At 43.4% G+C, this 21,105-nt stretch overlaps 1 protein-coding gene across 1 annotated transcript; it reads right to left on the bottom strand.

Moving 5' to 3' along the window:
- Positions 1 to 2,379: 2,379 nt before the first annotated feature.
- Positions 2,380 to 4,216, bottom strand: XCR1 (X-C motif chemokine receptor 1; the record flags this gene model as incomplete). The annotated part of the gene is given in 7 exon segments (XM_032235861.1): positions 2,380 to 3,805; positions 3,808 to 3,860; positions 3,862 to 3,919; positions 3,922 to 3,945; positions 3,948 to 4,046; positions 4,049 to 4,069; positions 4,072 to 4,216. Coding segments are annotated over 7 exon segments (702 nt in total), but the record flags the coding sequence as incomplete, so codon positions are not given.
- Positions 4,217 to 21,105: the final 16,889 nt, after the last annotated feature.

Below are 21,105 nucleotides of genomic sequence, written 5' to 3'. Positions count from 1 at the left end.
TGCTTTGTTTTTCAATAAACCTCATTGAAATACACCTTTACGTTTTGTGAATTTTGCTTCTTCCCAACATAAACTGTTTTGCAGCTTAGGTTTTGAAGCATGAATACAATCCTATGTTCTTACTTAGGTTGGATGCTATTATCAGTAATTGTGACAAGAGGAAATACTTTTGCCAAAGTAGCTATTTGGATAGGGTGACCAGACGTACCAATTTCAGCGTGACAAGCACGCTTTATAACAATTTTTCCCGTGTCCTGCCGCCTTTTAAAAAAGTCCCGATTTTCTGGCTTCATGTTGAAAGCCCAGTGGATTTGCTTAAGAAATCCTAACCGGGGCAAGACAAAAGACACCCTGTCTAATCCCTCTCTCTCTCTGTCTCACTACTTTCATTGAAGATATTAAAACGTTAAAGCAACAAAATGGACCTCCCCCCCCCGCGCCGGTCGCATTTACCTCATTTTATAAGAAAAAAATGATCTAGTACCATAGAGCTGCAGGAAATGGCTAGAGAGGTCACCAGTGTTACTTCCTGGATTTTCCAGAGGGGAGGGGCACGGAGGTTGGAGGACTTCAAAATGGTGGGAAAGTTTCTTTGAAAAATATTGACTGGAGTTTCTGCCTGCTGGTAAGTGTGCTGGGTTTTTTTCTTTTATTTTTTAATGCATTTTAAAATAATGTAGGTTTTTAAAAATGTGCAGCTGCTGTTTTTTTATATGTGATGTGCCATGGAAAAATCATTAAAAAAAACCCTGAAAGAACAAAAGGTTTTTTTTAGGGTATTTTCCTGATCAAAACTATAATTGTTTCTGCATGATACCCTTAATCACAAATAGCCAACTACACTTCATTCTAAATAGTTTTATTTCCTTTATTGTATGTGATTACTCAAGTCCAAAAACTGAGTTAATTGGATAAACTCAGCTCCATAATTTACTAAATATACAGTTACAGGAATTTCATCTATAGTATGCTGTCTCTTAGGGTTTATTGAACATAGGAGAATTATGAGAGGGATTTGATGTAAAATAAGCTCTTTTAATGAATTCAAAATCAACGCGCAGACAAGACATGGGAGGAACATAATACACACTTTAACAATATTTTTTTTCCTTTAGCCTCAAATACTGCAGCAAGTGTGTCAGTAATAATAGCAAGACAGACATAGGATTTTCCAGCCAGGTTAATTTACTTTTTTATGGTTTTGATGTTGTATTTAATTTTCTGTATTAGAAACTTATGAAGGCTGTGCAACATTTTGAGGTGATATAGAGTATTAAAGGCATGAATACAGTAGAACCTCTGGTCACAACCATAATTCAATCCATACCTTGGTGCAAAATTTGGTCGAATCAAACCTGGAAATTTTTGGTCAGAATTTGGCGCTTACAAAAAAAATGGTGCAGAAGGGGAAATCAGCAGCCGGGTGGGGGGGGAGAATGTGAATATTTTGGTCAGAAGCGTTCGTGACTAGAGGTTCTACTGTATAACATCTTCACTTAAGGCTTAAGATTCACTTAAGATATAACATCTTCACTTAAGATTCACTTAAGAACTGTGGCAAGAAAGGTGGTATAGTGACCAAAGTTACAATGGCATTGAAAAAAAGTGACTGATGACCATTTTTCACACTTAGTGACCATTTTCACACTTAGCGACATTGCAGCATCCTCATGGTCACGAGATCAAATTTGATGTTTGGCAACAGATTCGTATTTATGGGTTTCAGTGTCCTGGGGTCATATAATCACCTTTTGACAAAGTCAAATGGGGAAACCAGATTCACTTATGTTACTAACTTATCAGCTGCATTTATTCACTTAAGAACTGTGGCAAGAAAGGTGATATAGTGATCAAAGTTACAATGGCATTGAAAAAAGTGACTGATGACCATTTTCACACTTAGCGACCATTTTCACACTTAGTGACCGTTGCAGCATCTTCATGGTCACGTGATCAAAATTCAGATGTTTGGCAACAGTTACAATTTATATTTGTAAATTGTAGTTATGTTGAAATAAAAAAAAAAACATTACAATACTATTTTTGCGTTGTATGAAAATTTTGTTGCTCCGTATAAAATTTTTAATCAACCCCCTCCCCCCCCCGGTCAAAGGTGTCCCTCTTTACCAATCTGAAAATCTGGTCACCTTATATTTGGAAGTCTTTAAAATCACACCAATTAGTTCCATGCTTATGAATAACTTTATTAGGTACATGGGCAAATCAGCATTTCATTTATTGATAAAACAACAAAGAAATTATTTCAGAAATCATAAAAAAACGAAATGATTAATAACAAATAAATATTAAATGATTATAGATTTTGAGATTCATAATAAAAGCATAATTTAAAATATATAATTGTTATGGATTCAAGAATGGTCAATGACCATTGGTAATGTATATAGGATTACTGAGGACTTTTAGAACTATATTGATTTTAAAATACTATAATGCTTTCAGGTTGACATGCCTATTCAAAATCAGTAAATTGCACATTTCAATCTTGTCGGTGTTATATATTGTGACTAATTCTTTATCAGATTTTATATTAAGTAGCTTTAAGAAAAAAAATCATTTGGAAATAAATCTATTTCATTCAGTGAATTTAATGGAATTGGAGGAAGGGAATTCTATTTATTATTTTCTATTTATAACTATCCTATATTCATTCAGTGTTCCCATTTCTTATATCATGCTTCCCTAACCATTAAGATGAAAAGGCAGTTCATGCCTTTGGACAGTTGTAATTTTTCTCATTCAAATAATTCAAATAATGTTGGTAGGTCAAGTTCTACATAACAGTATATGATTTGTAAATCATTACATATTGGAAAGATTAAAACACCATTATATATTTTAAAACACAAATATTTCTTGGCATTACTAAAACAGAATGCACCTTTCATTTCTAATCTGAAAAAAGGCTGAATCAACATTGTCTATTGAAAAAAAAAATTTTTTTGCTAGAAAGGCAGAAAACTCCAGTGAAAACAAACAAGAAGACTAGATATACTTTGCATATCTGAAGAACTTGTCAGTTATTTGATTAGCTTCTAATATTGGTTATCCTGCTTTGCATCTCATCCAGTTCAGGAATCTTTGCTTCAGTATATAGATGCATCTCATATGGACCAAAATGAGATGAATGCATTATTGGGCTGGACTGAGAGATTCTGCCATGACAAGGGGACAATTGCTTGTAGAGGAGTTTTAGGTGCCTTCTGAATTTCACTCCAACAAAGACGTACAGGATTGGGTTGATGCAGCAGTGACAGTAGGCTACTTTGCGACTGATATCAAAAGCAAAAAAGATATGATTGCGAGTTTGACAGTCTGTCTTGATGACATGCTGAATAGAAAAACGTACACAAAGTTAAACAACGTTGTAAGGAGCCCAACTCAGGAAAAAGACCACCACAATAGAAATATGAGTCTCACAGTTCTGTACTTCCTTTGAGACCGTGATCTAAGCAAAATTTTAAGCATTCCAATGTAACAAGCTATGATAACAAGAAAAGATAGGAGGAAAATGTTACTTGCAGGCTCATCTCTATCATTTTCCAGAAGAATGACTCTTCATACTCACAGCGTTGTTTGTCATGATGATCAATTATGACTTCAATAAAAATGATCTCAGGTACCGCAACCATTATGCTGCTGCTCCAAATGGCCATGCTTACCAGAATGCTACATTTTTTGGTCTGTATTTGCATGGTTGATAAGGGATCAACCACAGCCAGGTACCGCAGAATAGTCATGATAGTGAGAAAGATGATACCACCATAGTAGCTGATAGAAAAAAAGCACTTACTGTCTTGCAGAGAAAATCACCAAAAATCCATCCATAATAAGATATACAATCCGAAAGGCAGAGTGCATGAGAAAGTCAAGTCAGTGATGCAAAGGTTCAGGATGAGAGGTTTGTTAAAGATTTGATGTTTCATATTTCATCACAATCCACAAGACAAGGCTATTTCCTACCAAGCTGAAGAAGAAGATCAGAGAATAAAGGATGCAAGTAATACAGCAGAATCTGGAGGTTCATCCATATTACAATAATTTGTTCTATTGGGATATATTCATAAATTGTTGAATTTGAGGTCCATTCATTATCATCTGTTAGGTAGTCATTTGGATTTGTTGCAACTTTCTCACTTCTGCAACTGAGAGAAGTGTTTCTGAAACAAAAAGCTAAAAAGTATTGGTAATAGCAAAACAAAGAAAAGAAGAAGGAAATTATTCAACCATCTGCTATCCACTCATTTTTGAATTGCTATACTGGATTTCCCTGAAAATAAGACCTATCCAAAATAAACCCTAACCCCTACTTAACCAACTGCACAGCCTGCCATTCCATTGCTGAGAAAGGGAGGAGAGAGGGAGTGGAGCTTCCCCACAAGCATACCAGCTTACCTCAGGGAAACACCCCCACCAGCCAGGACATGCACACCCTGACAACTGCCTTATGGTGGCAGCACCATCACCCATGTGCAGGAGCTCATGTGGCCACTAGCCCATGTCTGATTGTTTGCAACCATAACAAAGCACTTGGCCCTGAGATAAGCTGCTTTGGGACATGTGAGGCAGCTGTCCCAGCCTGCCTCATGGTTGTGGCACTGGCATGTTGCTCAGTTGCTCCCTTGCATCCATGAGCAAGCAGAAGAGGGCCAGAGGCAGTGGTGGGATTCAAACATTTTTACTACCAGTTCTGTGGGCATGGCTTGCTTAGTGGGCATAACTTGGTGTTCATGTGACTGGGGTGAATGTGACTGGATGGTGAGAGTTGGTGATCAGGTGACTGGGTGTGCATATCTGTTGGTCATGTGACTGGGTGGGTGTGGCCAACTTAACCACTCACGTCAAGAAGCCCTTGCCTGGCCTCTCCTCTCCTCAAAGGGCTCAACAAGATACAATTTCCCTGTCTATTTATTTTTACTACTGAACATACAACATATACTATCTAATCCTAATGTATATATAGTGTAATACCGTATATCTCGAGTATAGGCCGACCCGAATATAAGCCGAGGCACCTAATTTTACCACAAAAAACTGGAAAAGTTATTGACTCGAGTATAAGCCTAGGGTGGGAAATGCAGCAGCTACCGGTAATTTCAAAAATAAAAATAGATACCATAATGTTTTTGAATATTTATTTCAAAGAAAAACAGTAAACTAGCGGGTTCAATGAAATACTTCACTCACCTCATGATGCTGATGTCCCGCTGTGATGATAATGTCCCGTGCAGCCGCGGAGCGATGTCCCGCCTCCTATGACACACGGCACAGTGATTCCTATCATTGGATCACTGTACCAGAGGAGGTGGGACATCGCTATGGGCTGCTTGCCATAACAGGAGGAGGTGGGACATCGTTGCAGAGCGGCAGGAGGGGAGGAAGGGGAATCGTAAGACAGCCCTGCATTACATTAGAACGTGGGAGGGGGGGGATGGTGCGGTGCGCGCTGCGCGGCAAACTGACACAGAGGGAGGGGAAACTCACAGGGGCACTGGGCCATTCCGAGTTGTCACCCAGCGGCATGGCCCCGCCCCCTTTTCTCCTCCATTCGGGCAAAATTTTTCACTGATCGAGTATAAGCCGAGGCAGCTTTTTTCAGCCCAAAAAGTGGGCTGAAAAACTAGGCTTATACTCGAGTATATACAGTACATATTACATAGTATAGAGTGTGTATAGGCACACAAAAGATACATTATCTACTATATATACTGTATATGTATGCACACACACATACACACACACAGCTTTTCAAAATCTATACACATTCAACTTTGCTTACTGCATTTGGAAAAATACCCAGAGTCCACTCCATGGGGTGGGGGGGAGAGGCAAGCTCCAGGCAATAGTAGCCCCGGAGCCACTACACGCATTCTCCAGCGACTTGTTTTCTCGCCAGTGATCTCTTGCTGGAGAGAGAGAGTGTCTTTCACAGCACTGCACTTTGGGGACACATCCAGAAAGCCAGGCACAGAGAAACAGCCAGGATGAAGGCAGGACTTTCAGTGCTCATGGTGGAACTGAGGCTTGGAGCAGTTTTGGAGCTTGTTATGGAGACACCGCTCCTCTGCCCCAGCCATGCGTTTTCAAGCCCAGGATGCTTGAAGTGAAAAGCTATTGCAACAGCCCAGGCTTGAAAATTGCTCCAAGCCTCAGTTCCAGTGGGTGATGCTGGCTTGCCTTTCCCTCTGCCACCAGCCGCAGGAGGAAAGTAAGGTTGTGAGCCCAGTGGGAACAGAGGGGGACCCGCAGCAAGCTAGGTTACAGGCAGCACAACCTGGAATAGAACTGTGCCAGGCTGTGGTGGCTTAGCCAGACATGCAAGCACAGTGGGGACAGTGGGCCATGCGGCTAGTATGCCACAGGCAACATAGCCTGGAATGGAGCTGCAGTGGACTATGGTGGCTTAGGGTGAGATGGGGTGGATAGAGCAACTCACAAGATTACCTGTAGGCAGCACCGTTTGGGTAGGGGGAAGGCAGTTTAGGCAGGCAAGCCACAGAGCAGACTGTGGGCACTCTGGGCTGGGTGGGTGGGGCAAGCAAACAGCAGGCAGGCAGACAGGGCGGGATAAGCCAGGGGTTACTACCAGTTCAGCGAACCAGGCCAAATTTCCCCTAATGGTTCACCCAAACCAGTTGAAATAACTTCTGGCCAGAGGCCACTTGGGTCTTGCAGGTTGGGGTTTCCAGAGCCACCATCATGAGGTGAGGTAGATGTCGAGGTGTGGGTGACCTAGCTGCAAGAACCCTGAGGTAAGTCAGTGTGGGGCACATGGGGTAACTCCAGCCCCCCATGTCACCTACTGGCCACAGCACCAGAGCGTTGCTCAGTCCCCTGCTCTGTTGTGGCCGTGAACAAGCAAAAGTAGGCTGGCGGCCATGTAGGGTCCGGCTGGATGTTGCTGCTGGAGTGGATCAATTTAATATGGCCACTTATTGTGCTAGGTGGCCAAAGATGTCTGCTAGTCTGAGATTCAGTCAGTACTCACTGCATTAAAGACATAAAGTTCATTGAAGAGAGAAGAATATATCAAATAATGATTCCTGCAGGAATGATTGCCCATCTCCTGACTCTTGATATTGCAATAAACATTTAAGGACCATTAGCACATGGAAATGAATGACTACATTGAAAATAGCTTGGAGAGAAATAAGTGTGGAAACTTTATGAAGCCTAGCCTGCCGAGGTTGTGACTTGGGTGAAGAATTCATGGGATAAAATCACTTACACCTGTGTTGCCAATGCACTATGAGCAGGTACATGGACATGAGAGATTGGGGCCAATGGTTTTAAGGAAATAGTCACAAGATATTTAGGCTGGAATTTGGGGTTTGGAGAGTTATGACAAAGTTCCAGAAGAAGATGACATGGCTGTATTTGAATAAAGTAGATTTTTAATATCAGCATTGTAGTTGCCCTATGTGAGGGTTAGGTTTGGCATTCTGGTTGCCCTGGGTGGTTTGTTGGGGTTTGGGCTAAGGTAGGCATGGGTATCCTGACTGTGGGGGCCCTGAGGTAAGTCAGTGTGGGCATGTTGAGGCAGCTTCCCCACCTCAACCTCATGGCTGTGGCACTGGCACATTGCTCAGCCTTCTGCCTCCCTTACAGGCATGAGCAAGCAAAAGACGTGGGGCCAGAGGCACACACGGGGTCTTGCTGGACAGGGCTGCCGGAGCCACCATCGTGAGATGAGGCACATGCAGGGTGTGGATGGCCTGGCTAATGGGAGCCCTGAGGTAAGTTCCACCCCCGCCTCACCTCCTGGCCACAGCACCAGACAGTCACTCAGTCTCCTGCTCTGTTGGGCAGATGTGGGGTCCTGCTGGATGGCGCGCTGCTGCTGCTGCTGTAAGGCAAGGCAGGTGGCAGGGTGTGGATGCAGTGGTGGATTCAAATAATTTAACATCAGTTCTCTGCTGGGTAGGCATGGCTGGGTGGTCATGTAACTGGGTTTGGTGTGGCCAACTTTGATTTCATTCACCACATCTAGCCCCACCTCCTTGCTACTTGTCTCAAAGGTCTCAACAAGATACAATCTCTATTTATTTAGTAATACTGCACTCAATGGTGGCAAGGAAAATCACAAAGGGAGCAAAACTCACTTAAATCTTGCTAGCAATGGAAATTTTGGCTCAGTTGTGATCATAAATCAAGCAGAACCCCTAAAGAGAATGTAGGCTAAGGAGCCTACTTTGCTCACCCCTTTAGGTGACTTTCAAGAAACTGTCAAGATGAAAAATTTGGGGTGCAGGTGTTGGTGGTGTCACCAAACTGGTGTTGGTTGGTGAGGGAGCCATGATCAACTTGACAGCCATCAAGGGAGCAGGGAATCTGACTAGAGCAGCGCTCCCAGTGAGAAGCCCTTTGGTTGCTTCTCATGCAAGAAGATGGTGCTACGCTGCTGCCTTGGGAGTTAGGGGTCACCCTAAGAGCCACGCAGCAGCCCATGTTCACTCACTTGCTTACTTTGCTTCTCCTGCCTCCACTCTGCAAGTTGCCTTTTCTTTCCTGGCTCCTCTCGCCCAGAATGCTCCACTCTATGCTAGCAGCCACCCCCCTTCTCCTCTTCACTGTGATCCTGTGTGAAAAGGGCTCCACTGCTGCACTTTAATAAAAAAATTTGGAAACCTCCAATACGGTGCCAAGATCGAATCCTGAGTCAAAAACCCCCAGCTCTCTCCTCCCTACTTGGCGCCTCTGCTTCATACTTGCTCAATTGGGCCTAGAGCCTGAGGAAGGATGAAAATTTAATGGGTTGGAGGAGGGGAAAGAGTAAATACAGCAGAGTGAGGTGCATGAAGTTTCAGCTTTCTTAGCTTGGACCAGCAAAGGTGGTGGACGGTGGTGGAAGGGAATGCAAAGACAACAGGAGAGATGGAGCAGTGCTTGGCCATCCAGGCTTCAAAGAAAATTTTGTTTTAGGGCAAAGGGTGCAACCAACACCTCTTTCTAACTGTTTCGGCTAAGCTCCCAGATCCTACAAAACCAAGCCAGTGGTGTTCAGTCTGTGAGCCCCGCCTCCTGCCTTTCTAAAGGGACACTTCCCTGCTTGCTTTCCACTGCTGTCCCACCCTTCACCGGGTCACCTTTCTTTGTCCAAAACGTACGCACAGAGCAAGCATGTGCACACTTCATGGTGCTGGAGGGAGTCACCCATGTGCCATCTCCTCGCAGAAGATCCCAGTGCCATGAGGTATGTGAGGTTTGCCCTGTATGTATGTTTTGATGCCGAGAAGGAGGAGACAATTTGGCTGAACTTTTCCTGCCTGTTTTCACAACGAAAGCTGCTTGGAAGGCAGCCACCGCAGCTGTCCCTTTAAGGTACCATATTTTCATAGTATAAGACACACCTTCCCCCCCCAAAAGGAGGGTGAAAATCTGGGTGCATCTTATACACTGAATACAGCATTGTTGGTCTACTGAAGCCCCACCCCCTTTGCAAAAAACAAGGCATGCAGAGGGTTTGGGAGGCCTGCAGAATGCAAAACTTTTTTTTTTAAATTATCTCTTCAAAATCATGGTGCACCTCATACTCCGATGCATCTTATAGTCCGAAAAATATAGTACTTTGATACTGCCCACTGTCCAGCCCTGTGGAAAGGCAGCAAGTGGATCCCTGGTCACTCTCTGTCCTGGTCACCATGTAAGCCTGAAGCCCGGTGGGGGGGGGAGGGGATGATCTTAAAGGGACAGGCGATGGCAGCTGCCTTCCAAGCAGCTTCTGAGGCAGGAAAACTTCAGCCAAGTTGTCTCCTCCTTCTCAGTCTTAACAAACACATAGAGAAAACATGCATACACTCGCATATGTGCTTCTCTTGATTCTTGGGCAGGTTTTGGATATGTACAAACAGTACATATACATCTGAATTCAAAAGAAAAAGAAAAAAAAACACATATTACAGTGCACCCCCTGGAGGACCCTTCACCCAACCAGCTGAATACAATCTCTTTATAATATAATAATATTATTATATATATAATAATTCTATGTTTAATATCCTTCTTACATATCTGACATTGTCAGTCCTCTTAAAAATCCACACTGGTTATTTTTAATATAATTCTTTTTAATATACTTCAATCTATTTGCCAATATTTTTAATATTTTTTTTAATTTAAACAAATACATCTTCTTTACATGCTATAGAAAGTGTATCAGTTGGTTACAAAAAAGACTTTCGTGGCATCACTTCCACAGTCAACAAACATAATTCATATTAACTTAAGCATTTTAACTCCAAATATTCATACATGTCACCATCATCATATCTCCATTTTCATTTGACTATAATTGTTTAAGCATCCCTCATCATACCAAAATTTAATACATAACCACATACTGGCCTTTCAATTACTATTTCTAAAATCCTCCACTAACACTAAATCCTTATGTCCTATTCTAGCTAAACATCCATAATATTTAACAACAAAGTTTTCTAATCCTCCTTTCCAAATCACTATTTAAAGTTTACATCCAGTTTCCTTATGTTATACCCATATCTATAAATATGTTGTTGCAATGTCCCTGAGGTCAGTAAGACGTAGTTTTCCCTGTTCACCATCTCTTTCGGGACGGTTATAGGTCCGATTGGACTACCCAGTGGCAAAGTATCAGCTGCAATCTCAGAGCAGTGAGACCCACAGATCCATATCGTTGCGACGTTGGCTCCTCCTCTCCCCTATTTGCCAATATCACTGTAAAAAATCTTAGCGTCCTGAGTATAAGTGATATTGGTTTATATGATTTGGATTTGTATAATCTTTACCTGGTTTTGCTATTAGTATTATCAAGGATTCAGGGGTGGGTTCCTGCCGGTTTCTAACAGTTCAGTAGAAGACCCCCAGAAATCTGCCGTACCGGTTAGAAGAGGTTCCTCATGGAGCACCTGCCCTGCTCCCATCGCTTGCTTATCCTGCCTGTTCCATCGCCGCTTGCGGGTGGTAGCTTATGCGGCAATAGCTGGCCTCCTAGGACCTCCCCCAACTTGCCTAGGGAGGCATGGGCCACCAGCAAAGCATGGGGGCATTCAGGCGTATCCCACCCCCCACTGGTTCTTCCAGCCTCCCTTCCTGGCGAAGTTTTCCAAGATGTAGGTTTTCCTCCCATCCCTGGTGTTCTGGCTCCCGCTGAAGCTCCATAAGGAGGAGAAGAGCCTTTGGGGACTGAAGAGAAGGAGGAGAGAGGAGGAGGTGCACAAGCAGGGTCGTGGACATATGGGCAACCGGCAAACCAACGGAGGCAGAAGGTTCTTGGGAGCACCAAGAACCTTCCTGCTCTGCTGGACTTTGCAATCTTTCTCTATGCACTCCTCGTGACCTGCAGTAGATGTCCAGAAGCAGCTTTTTGGGGCTAATGGGGTTGGGCTTCCAGCCTGACAGCCCCTGCCACTTCTGGACATCTATTGCAGTGGAGAGGCACATGCACGAAGTCCAGCAGAGGCAGGAAGGCTCTCGGTGCTCCCCAGTAGCTTTCATGGCTTCCCAGAGCGCCATGCTCTTCCCCCGTTCAGTCCCCGCTTCTGGAATGTCTATTGCATCCGCGAGGAGTGACACAGAAAACATGAAGTCCAGCGGAGGCAGGAAGGTTCTCGGCACTCCCCCAGTTGCTTTGTGGCTTCCCAGCGCACTAGAACCTTCCTGCCTCCGCTGCACTTTGCACTCTTCTCTGTGCTTCCCAGCAAGCGAAGCGAGCGAGGGATGGAGGATCAGGCTACCTGATCTTCCCTCCCTCCCTCGCCTGCCTGCCAGATTGCTTCAGCATGGCTCTGGCTACTTCTGTCCTTCCGTGCCAGCGGGAGACAGAAAGATTCTCGGTGCTCCCCGAGAAGAGTGTGAAGCTTCTATGCTTAATTTTATGTTAGGGTATTAGCATTATATAAACTTGTTGAGATGGGTAGCCATAGAAATTGCAAAATAAATAAATGCACATTAGGTTTATCTTCCTTTCTCTGATTGGACTCTTTTGGAGTTTCATGTTTAAAATGTCTGCCTTGTTCACAAATGTAACTCTAGGCTCCAGCCAGGTCTGATTTAAAACAGGGGTGTCTAACTTTGGAAACTTTAAGATGTGTGGACTTCAACTCCTGGAATGCTGGCTGGGAAATTCTAGGCGTTGAAATCCACCAGTTTAAAATGCCAAGGTTGACAACCAGGGTAAAGTGAAAAAAGGGGGGTCAGAGCACAGCAGTGCTTTCAAAGACACTTCCCTGTATTATCTGTGCACAATTTCAAGAAAATCTCTTTTCCAAAGGAGATTTATAGCCTCCAGAGTAGCTGCTTGAAGTTCACACAGGAGAGATAAGCATTTCTCTTGAGAAAGAACTTTTCCTCACAATGTGGTGGGACAATAATAAATGGAACAGGATTTCCAGCAGCTGCCTTTTGTTTTTTCCCCACCGCATTTTGATGGGTAGCTGTTTTTTTCAACCTCCTCCTCTTGTTGTGAAAGGAAAGAAGTCACCTTGTTTTTAATTTTGGACTGAGAACTAAAACTGTGTGGATCATGATTGGAATATAGGTAGAGTCCTTGACTTACGACCTTTGTTTAATGACTGTTTGCTTGCACTGAAAATGTATTGGTTTTTATTTAATGGTTTTATTTGCATGTAGTGTGGATAGAATATTTTTAATGGTTTTATTTGCATGTACTTTGGGAGACTATTCCAGACTGTTTCCAGAGAGGGGGTGGTCAGCCTGATATGGTGCTCGATAAGACCAAACAGCTAGTTACGTTATCATTGCTGTGGCCTTTTGGGTGCCCCCCCCTTCCATTCCACTGCGGTGCGGCCTCTCCTCTGCTGCCTGTCCTCAAGACTATGGGGCTTTTCCTTTTTATCATCTGGCTTCCCCTGCTCATGGCTGCTGGAACTTTGGTTTCACTCGGATTCACGACCTGGACTTACGACCTGCCAAATTGGTGCGACCACTGCCACCCATCGATGCTTAGGAGGCCACTTTGGATTTTTGGACCCCTGCTATACCATTTTATTCCATTACTCTACTGGACGGAGAGAAGTAGAACTATCCCTCTTTTAGCACCGTTAAAACTCCATCACCTGAACTGTGATTCTGCCATAAACTTTATACGCACTCTGCATCTTTAACATCTGTGCAATTTTTCCTTTTTTTTGTATGGGATGTGTATGTGGTATGTATGTGATGTATGTTTGATGTTTGTTTGTACCCACTTATTATTTTATTGTCACTGTATTTTTGTAATTTTATTCTGACTTGTGGGGACCGTATGAGTGAGTGACTGTGTATGCATGAGGGGACTGGGAGAACAACCGGGTGCCTCCTCCACTGAGTGCCATTGCAGAAGTGGTAGGGGGTCCAGGCCTATCTCCCATCCTAGAATGATTGAGATTGATAGCCTGCCGGAGAGAGCGCAGGCTTCGGGGGGGGGGACTGGGGTCTATGGTTGCAGGAGTGGGCCGGAACATTACGGTCACAATGGAGAGGGGTAGGTACGGCGGGAACTTCAGGGCTAGCCATTACCAGGGAAGGAGGGTTCGCTACATCGCAGCGATCCCTCCTTCCGGCCCTGTTAGTTCCACTCCAGATGGCGAGAGTAGTCAGGGCCCTGGTCTCAGGCTGTTGTTGCTAAATGCCAGGTCTGTGGTTCACAAGGCTCCCCTCGTCCGGGACCTAATATTAGACGAGGGGGCAGACCTGGCATGTATTACTGAAACCTGGCTGGGCCTGGAGGGAGGAGTCCCCCTCACTGAAATGTGCCCAGAAGGATTTCAGGTGCTTCATCAGCCGTGACCCCAGAAAGGGGGGGGGAGTGGCTATCATCATCCGGGTCATTAGTCCCTTGTAGGATCCCTGCTCCGGAGCTTGTCAGGTGTGAGTCCTTATTGGTGAAGTTGGACCTTGAGGGTCAAGTGGGCTTGATGCTAATGTACCTTCCTCCCAACAGCGTTACAACAGCCCTCCCCTTGCTCCTTTAGTCAGTAGCCGAGCTGGCGGTAGAGTTCCCTAGGCTTATGGTCCTGGGGGACTTCAACCTGCCTTCGCTCGGTGGACACTCTGATGGGGTGCAGAAGTTCATGGCTTCCATGACGGCCATGGACTTGACCCAAGTAATCCAGGGTCCAACTCACTCAGCAGGGCACATACTTGACCTCGTATTCCTCTCGGAGCAGTGGAGACGAGATCTAGATTTGAGGGGCATTAAGATCTTGCCCTTGTCATGGTCTGATCACTTCCTACTGAGGCTTGACTTTCGGAGACCAATCCCCCACTGTAGGGAGGAGGAACCGATTAGGTGGTTCCACCCCAGGCGCCTGATGGACCCTATGGGATTTCAGACGACGCTTGGAGAAATATCTGACACTCTCGTCCACAATCCGGTAGAGTCCTTAGTCGCTGCTTGGAATACAGCGGTGGCGGGGGCTCTAAACTGGATTGCGCCTTTACAGCCTCTCCAAGGTAGTGGATCCAGGAGAGCTCCTTGGTTTACTGAGGAACTCCGGGAGATGAAGCGCCAAAAGAGACGCCTAGAGCACCGCTGGAGGGCCAGTAACTCCGAATCAGATCGAGCACTGATGAGCGCCTTTATCAGGACCTATCTCGTGGCAATACGGGCAGTGAAATCTGCGCATTTTGCCGCTCTTATTGCATCCGCTGAATCGCACCCAGCTGCCTTGTTTAGAATAGCCCGGTCCCTCTTGAAAAGGAGGATGCGGACGACCCTTTACAAGGTAGAGCTGAGGAATTTGTTCAGTTTCTAATGGATAAAGTCTCTCGGCTTTGGACAGATCTGGACTCCAATTGCACGGTAGCAGCCGAGGTACCGGGGAAAGGTCTTGAGCGAATTTTATGGAGCGAGTTTCAACTTGTCGCTCCTGAGGAAGTGGACAAGGCCATGGGAGCAGTGAGTGCCTCCACCTGTATACTGGACCCGTGCCCCTCCTGACTGGTCTCGACCAGCAGGGAGGTGACATGTGGCTGGATCCAGACGATAGTTAACACCTCTCTCCGGGAGGGGCCCCTCCCGCACCTCCTAAAGGATGCGGTGGTGAGACCCCTCCTGAAGAAGCCATCTCTGGATCCAGCCATTTTGAATAACTACCATCCAGTCTCCAACCTTCCCTTTGTTGGGAAGGTGTTGAGAAAGTGGTGGCCTTTCAATTCCGACGGTCCTTGGATGAAACTGATTATCTGGATCCCTTTCAGTCCGGTTTCAGGCCTGGTTAAAGCATGGAAACTGCTTTGGTCGCGCTGATCGATGATCTCTAGTGAGCCAGGGATAGGGGTCACACCTCTATCCTTGTGCTTCTTGACCTCTCAGCGAGGTCAAGACCATCGACCATGGTATCCTTCTGCAACGGTTGGAGAGGTGGAGTGGGAGGCACCATCCTTCGGTGGTTCTCCTCCTACCTCTCGGACAGGTCGCAGTTGGTGTTGGTTAGAGGGCAGAGATCGACCCCTAGGCCCCTCAATTATGGGGTGCCTCAGGGTTCGGTCCTGTCCCCCCTCCTATTCAACATCTACATGAAGCCGCTGGGTGAGATCATACGCCGGCACGGGATTAAATATCATCAATATGCAGATGATACACAGTTGTATCTGTCCGCCGCGTGCCAACTCAGTGAAGTGGTAGAAGTGATGTGCCAATGCCTGGAGGCTGTCAGGGTCCGGATGGGAACGAACAAGCTGGCGCTCAATCCTGACAAGACCGAGTGGCTATTGATGCTCCCTCCCAAAGATGGTCCAGTTATTCCATCTCTCAGCCTGGGAGGTGAAATTATACACCCCTCAGACAGAGTTCGCAATTTGGGAGTCCTCCTGGATCCGCAGCTGACTTTAGAACATCATCTGTTGGCTGTGACCAGGGGAACCTTTGCCCAGGTTCGCCTGGTGCACCAATTGCGACCCTACCTGGACTGGGAGGCCCTTCGGATAGTCACTCATGCCCTCGTCACTTCAAGACTGGACTACTGTAATGCGCTCTACATGGGTCTACCCTTGAAGAGTGTTCGAAGACTTCAGCTTGTCCAGAACGCAGCCGCGCGAGCGATTGTGGGTGCACCTCGGTACACCCACGTTACACCTATCCTCCGCGAGCTGCACTGGCTGCCCATTGGTCTCTGGACATGCTTCAAGGTGCTAGTCGTTACTTTTAAAGCCCTACATGGTATCGGACCTGGATACTTGAGAGACCGCCTCCTGCCAGTCACCTCCCAAAGACCTATTAGATCCCACAGACTAGGCCTCCTCCGAATTCAATCTGCCGGCCAATGTCGGCTGGCGACTCCTCGGGGAAGGGCCTTCTCTGTGGCTGCTCCGGCCCTCTGGAACGATCTCCCCGTGGAGATCCGGACCCTTACTACCCTTCCGGCCTTCCGCAAATCAGTTAAGACCTGGCTGTTCCGGCAGGCCTGGGGCTGTTGAACTATCCAGCCCCATTTGAGGTTACAGCTGTTGTAGAACTTTAAATTGTTGTTTTTTATTTTATTTTTGTATCCCCTCCATTTTTATTGTTAGCCGCCCTGAGTCTCTCGGGAATAGGGCGGCATACAAACTTAATAAAATGAAATGAAAAAAATGAGTGTGAATTCAGTACAGAAATAAACACAAAATCTCGCAAAGCTGCCTTGCATCAACCTGGCCTGCCCGTAGAAAAGCAGCCACTTTGAGACACATAAAATTTATACACTTTTTGCTTTTCTATGGGCAGGCCAGGTTGGTGCAAAGCAGCTTTGCCTGATTTTGTGTGTTTCTGTGTGATACCCAGTTGTTTAGATAATTGTGGTTCCTGGTTCTGTGAGCTTCCTGGCACTGTCCTTTATAATTTCCCACAATGCCTTGATGGTTTTTTTTTCCAGTGGCTTTCTCTTTCCTGTCCTTAGGGCTAGAGAAAAAAACTGGTTTCATCTGCAGTCTTTTGGGGGAAATTGTTGTTTTTTGGTGTTTTCCTGGCACTGTCATAGTTTGTGTGTGTGTGTGTGTAATGTCCTGCAATTATCTACACATTAATAATGATCAAATTTCCTTATACATTTTAGTGACCTTTCATTACATAATTGGTGTTTTCTTTCATACTTTTAGATTTCTAATTTCTGTTTCTGTTAGTTAGCAATTGATAAAACAAATCTCACGTGAAAAAGTATTCGAAGCCTTCTTGATTTTAATTGTCAATTTATTCATTCCTGCACATTCTAATATTTTTCATTTTCATATCTTTGTTTTTCCACTGTTGTGCAAACAAAATTCCAGCAGCTGTTAACATGTGTAAAATTGAATATGTATTGTATTCCCTTTGAAATGCCCAACCAAATATTACTGGTTTTAAATCCATATCTTGCTTTATCATTGCTTCTAACCATTAACTCTTGAATAGCTACTTGGTCTGTCCTAAGTACTGAACCTAATTCATATATTCCTGTTTTTTGAACTGAGGAACAAATTTCAGAAAAAGAAATCTGTATTGCTCTGTGAATCTATCTACGACATTCATTCTTGATCTAACTTCTCAGATGAAAAACTATATCTTTCCTGTTTGTTGGGGGACACCCTTCCTGAAAGACTGTACATTGTTGGGTGAAAACAGAGGTTCCTTCTGTTACCTGTAATGTAGTCCTCAGCTTACAACCACAATTGAGTCCAATATTGTTTTATTTCTTCTGCAGTTAGTATTATTTAACAGGATGAAGAGGCAACAGAAATGACTGCTAGGACAATCATCTTTCCTATGTAAGTAGCTGTTTTATTGCTTTGTATGCTTGTTTCATCCTTAATATTGTAGGGCAAGCAATTAAAATCTTCCTTTCTATATCTCTTTGTGCAGGCCATTCATTGGAGCAAGGTGGTCAGTGGGTGACTTCAACACACAAAAGGGCAGTAATCTTTCTTTTCTATTATTTGTGTGCTTGTTTCATGCTAATGTAGTGCATGCAATTGAAGAGTTCATTTGTGTGTCTCTTCTTTGTGCAGGCCATTTATTGGAGCAAGTGTGATGTAGAAGACTGGCAAGGACAGTTATCTTCCTTCTGTAAGTAGCAGTTTTATTATTTTGTGTGCTAGTTTCATCCTAATGCAGTGCATGCAATGAAAGAGTTCATTTCTGTGTCTCTTCTTTATGCAGGCAATTCATTGGAGCAAGTGTAATGTAGAAGACTGGCGAGGACAGTCATCTTCCTTCTGTAAGTAGCTTTTATCGTTTTGTATACTTATTTTAATCTTTAAGCAGTAAATACACAAAATAATTAAAAAAAAATTAATATATTTTTGTAGATCATCCATTGGGGCAAAGAATTCAGTGACATTGTCTTGGCCGCTCCCACCCACACATGACTGCCAAGCCACTCCCATCCAGTCACATGACTGCCAAGCCTCTCCCATCCAGTCACATGACTGTCAAGCCACTCCCACCCAGTCACATGACTGCCAAGCCACTCCCACCCGCACATGACTGCCAAGCCACTCCCACAAAGCAGGCCACACCTACAGAAGAGGTTCCAAAATTTTTTGAAATCCACCACTGCAAGGATTGCTCCCAGGAACATGGAACATTTTCCCCTTTAGTTTATTTACTATTATCTTCATCTTTGAAATAGCTCTTTGAAAATTTTATATATTCTACATCTAATCCATCTAACCCTTGCCTTACCTATCTTCAATTTATTAATAACATCTACTATTTCCTTTTCTTCTGTTTGTGATTCTAGTATTTCTTTATCATTTTCTTGAATTTTCCAATTTAAATTTGTGAATGAAAATGTGATTTTCATTCTCATTTATCTCATTTCCCATATAGCTTTTTAAAGACCTTCTGAAATATCAACAATTTTTCTTCATCTTTCACCCTTGTCGTTCCTTATTACTCTAATCAGTCTTTTTGCCTTTTTAGCTTGTGTGGCTCTAGCCAGCATTCTAGAATTTCTATTACTGTTTTCATAAAATTCCCTATTTAAGTATATTAAATTCTTCTGAATCTGTTCTACAGTATCTCAATATTTTGCAAACACTTTTCTTTTAGCTGATACTTCTAACATAATCTTATCTCTCTACTTTCTCTATATTTACTCTCTAGTTCCCTAATTTCTTCTTCCAAACACTTTATATATTTTCTTTTTTTTTTATATTATAAGAGTATTTTCCCCTAAACCTCGCACTACTGCTTTCATTGTATCCCATATTATACCTATATTATCTCTCTCTTGATTTATAGTCCATATTTCTTTTGATTCCCTTTCCATTTTCTCTAAAAGCTCTTTATTTTTAAAAATTCTCAAACCCATTCTCCATCTACTTGCCTGTTTATAATCACAATCTATCTCCATATCTATAGTTCCATTGCATGATCAGATATTTTAATTATTTTTATCTCTGCTCTCATTATTTTAGATAATATTTCAGGTGTTACAAATATGTAGTCTATTCTTGTAAACTTTTTATGTCTACCAGAAAAATATGTATAATTCTTTTGATTAGCATGTAGTTCTCTCCAGATATCTTTCAGTCTATTTCTATCAATAAATTTTCTTAAATCTGTATTATTATACTTTATTTCTGCTTTTGATGGATTGGATTTGTCAATTTTGCTATCCCTAACCATACTATAATCACCTGCCATTATCACATAATCTTTTTGACTTCTTCTATTTCTTTATATTTATATAACCTATTATAAAACTCTTTGATTTATATTAGGTGGATACAAGTTTGCTAAGGTAACTTGTCCATAAATCAATCCTTGAATTATAAGAAATCTCCCCAAAACATCCCTTTTTATAGTTTTATCATAAATTCACATATTTTAGCTCAATGATTGCTATCCCTCTTCTTTTGATGTATCAAATGCCTTTTCATATACTTCAGTCCGTATAACTTAAGTTCATTCACCCCTTCTTTCTTTTGATGTATTGTAAGAATACAAAATCTATTCCCCCTTTTTAATTAATTTTTCAATTCTTGCTCGTTTATATTTTTCTCCAACCCATGTACATTCCATGCAGTTACCTTCAATGATTTCCCCATCTATTCCTCATATTACATATTCTCTTTGATCTCCTTTTGTGCTCTAACATAAATCTTACAAAACTAAAACTATACAGTATACATATTACCTTTTGGAGAGGGAGAGGTTTTGCATTTCACAGTTCCAGCAGGCTGTAAAACCTCAGACAAATAGCTCTATGATCCTGCAAACTTGTAAACCTTTTCCTTTGCTGGTGACCTCCTCGGCCAACTGCAGAGAAGCTGTGTCTTCTGGGAGCAGGGAAGGCAGCACTCTGGGAGGCTGGAGAAGGCCAGCTAACAGCAAAAATTGTACACAGGCCCCCAGCCAGGCCCTCATCAGGCTACACACACCTTCCCCCTCCTGTCCTTCAGGCAAATGGAGCTTGGGCTGCTAATTTGGGTGGCAGAGAGCAACCGTTCCTCCTTTGACCTTCCGAGAGACAAAGACACCCTTTACCCAAAGCTCCCAGTGCATGGAAGCGGCACTGTCCTGTTCCCGTATAGCCCACCCTGAGGTGTTGGCGCTACATCAGAACAGGACAAGACCTATTCAGGGCAGCATGCCAATGGCCACCGCCCACCCACATTTTTTTTAATGAGCATTTTAAAAAACAAACTTTTACAAATGTTTACTTCCCTCCCCCCACCCTCCCCCAACCCCCCCAACCTTCCCTCCCCCCCCGACTTCCCAGAACCAATACAGGGTATAAATCTTTAAGAAAAACAATCTAAAATACACTTTTTAAAAAAACAAAAAGATCTTTCAATTGAACTTTAGCTCCTCCTTGCTGGATTAGCTCTAGACAATTTATAATTCCTGGTCTCTAATCATAAGCTATCTGGAATTTCTTAGTCCCATATTTGTTTTGAGTATAGTCAATTCATCTTTCCCATTCCAGTTTGTATCTCTCGTTTGAATGGTCCTTAAGATATGCAGATATTTTGGCCATCTCGGCTAGGTTGGTTACTTTCAATGTCCATTCTTGAATAGTAGGCAAATATTCCTTCTTCCAGTATTGCGCCACCAACAATCTAGCTGCAGTTATTAAGTGCAAAATCAGATTAATCTCTACAACTGTACAATCAGTAATTATACCTAACAAAAATAACTGAGGG

This window comes from Thamnophis elegans, chromosome Z, assembly GCF_009769535.1.
Source record: "Thamnophis elegans isolate rThaEle1 chromosome Z, rThaEle1.pri, whole genome shotgun sequence".
NCBI classification, from domain to species: Eukaryota; Metazoa; Chordata; class Lepidosauria; order Squamata; family Colubridae; genus Thamnophis; species Thamnophis elegans.
This window is presented reverse-complemented; position numbering and strand designations above follow the sequence as displayed.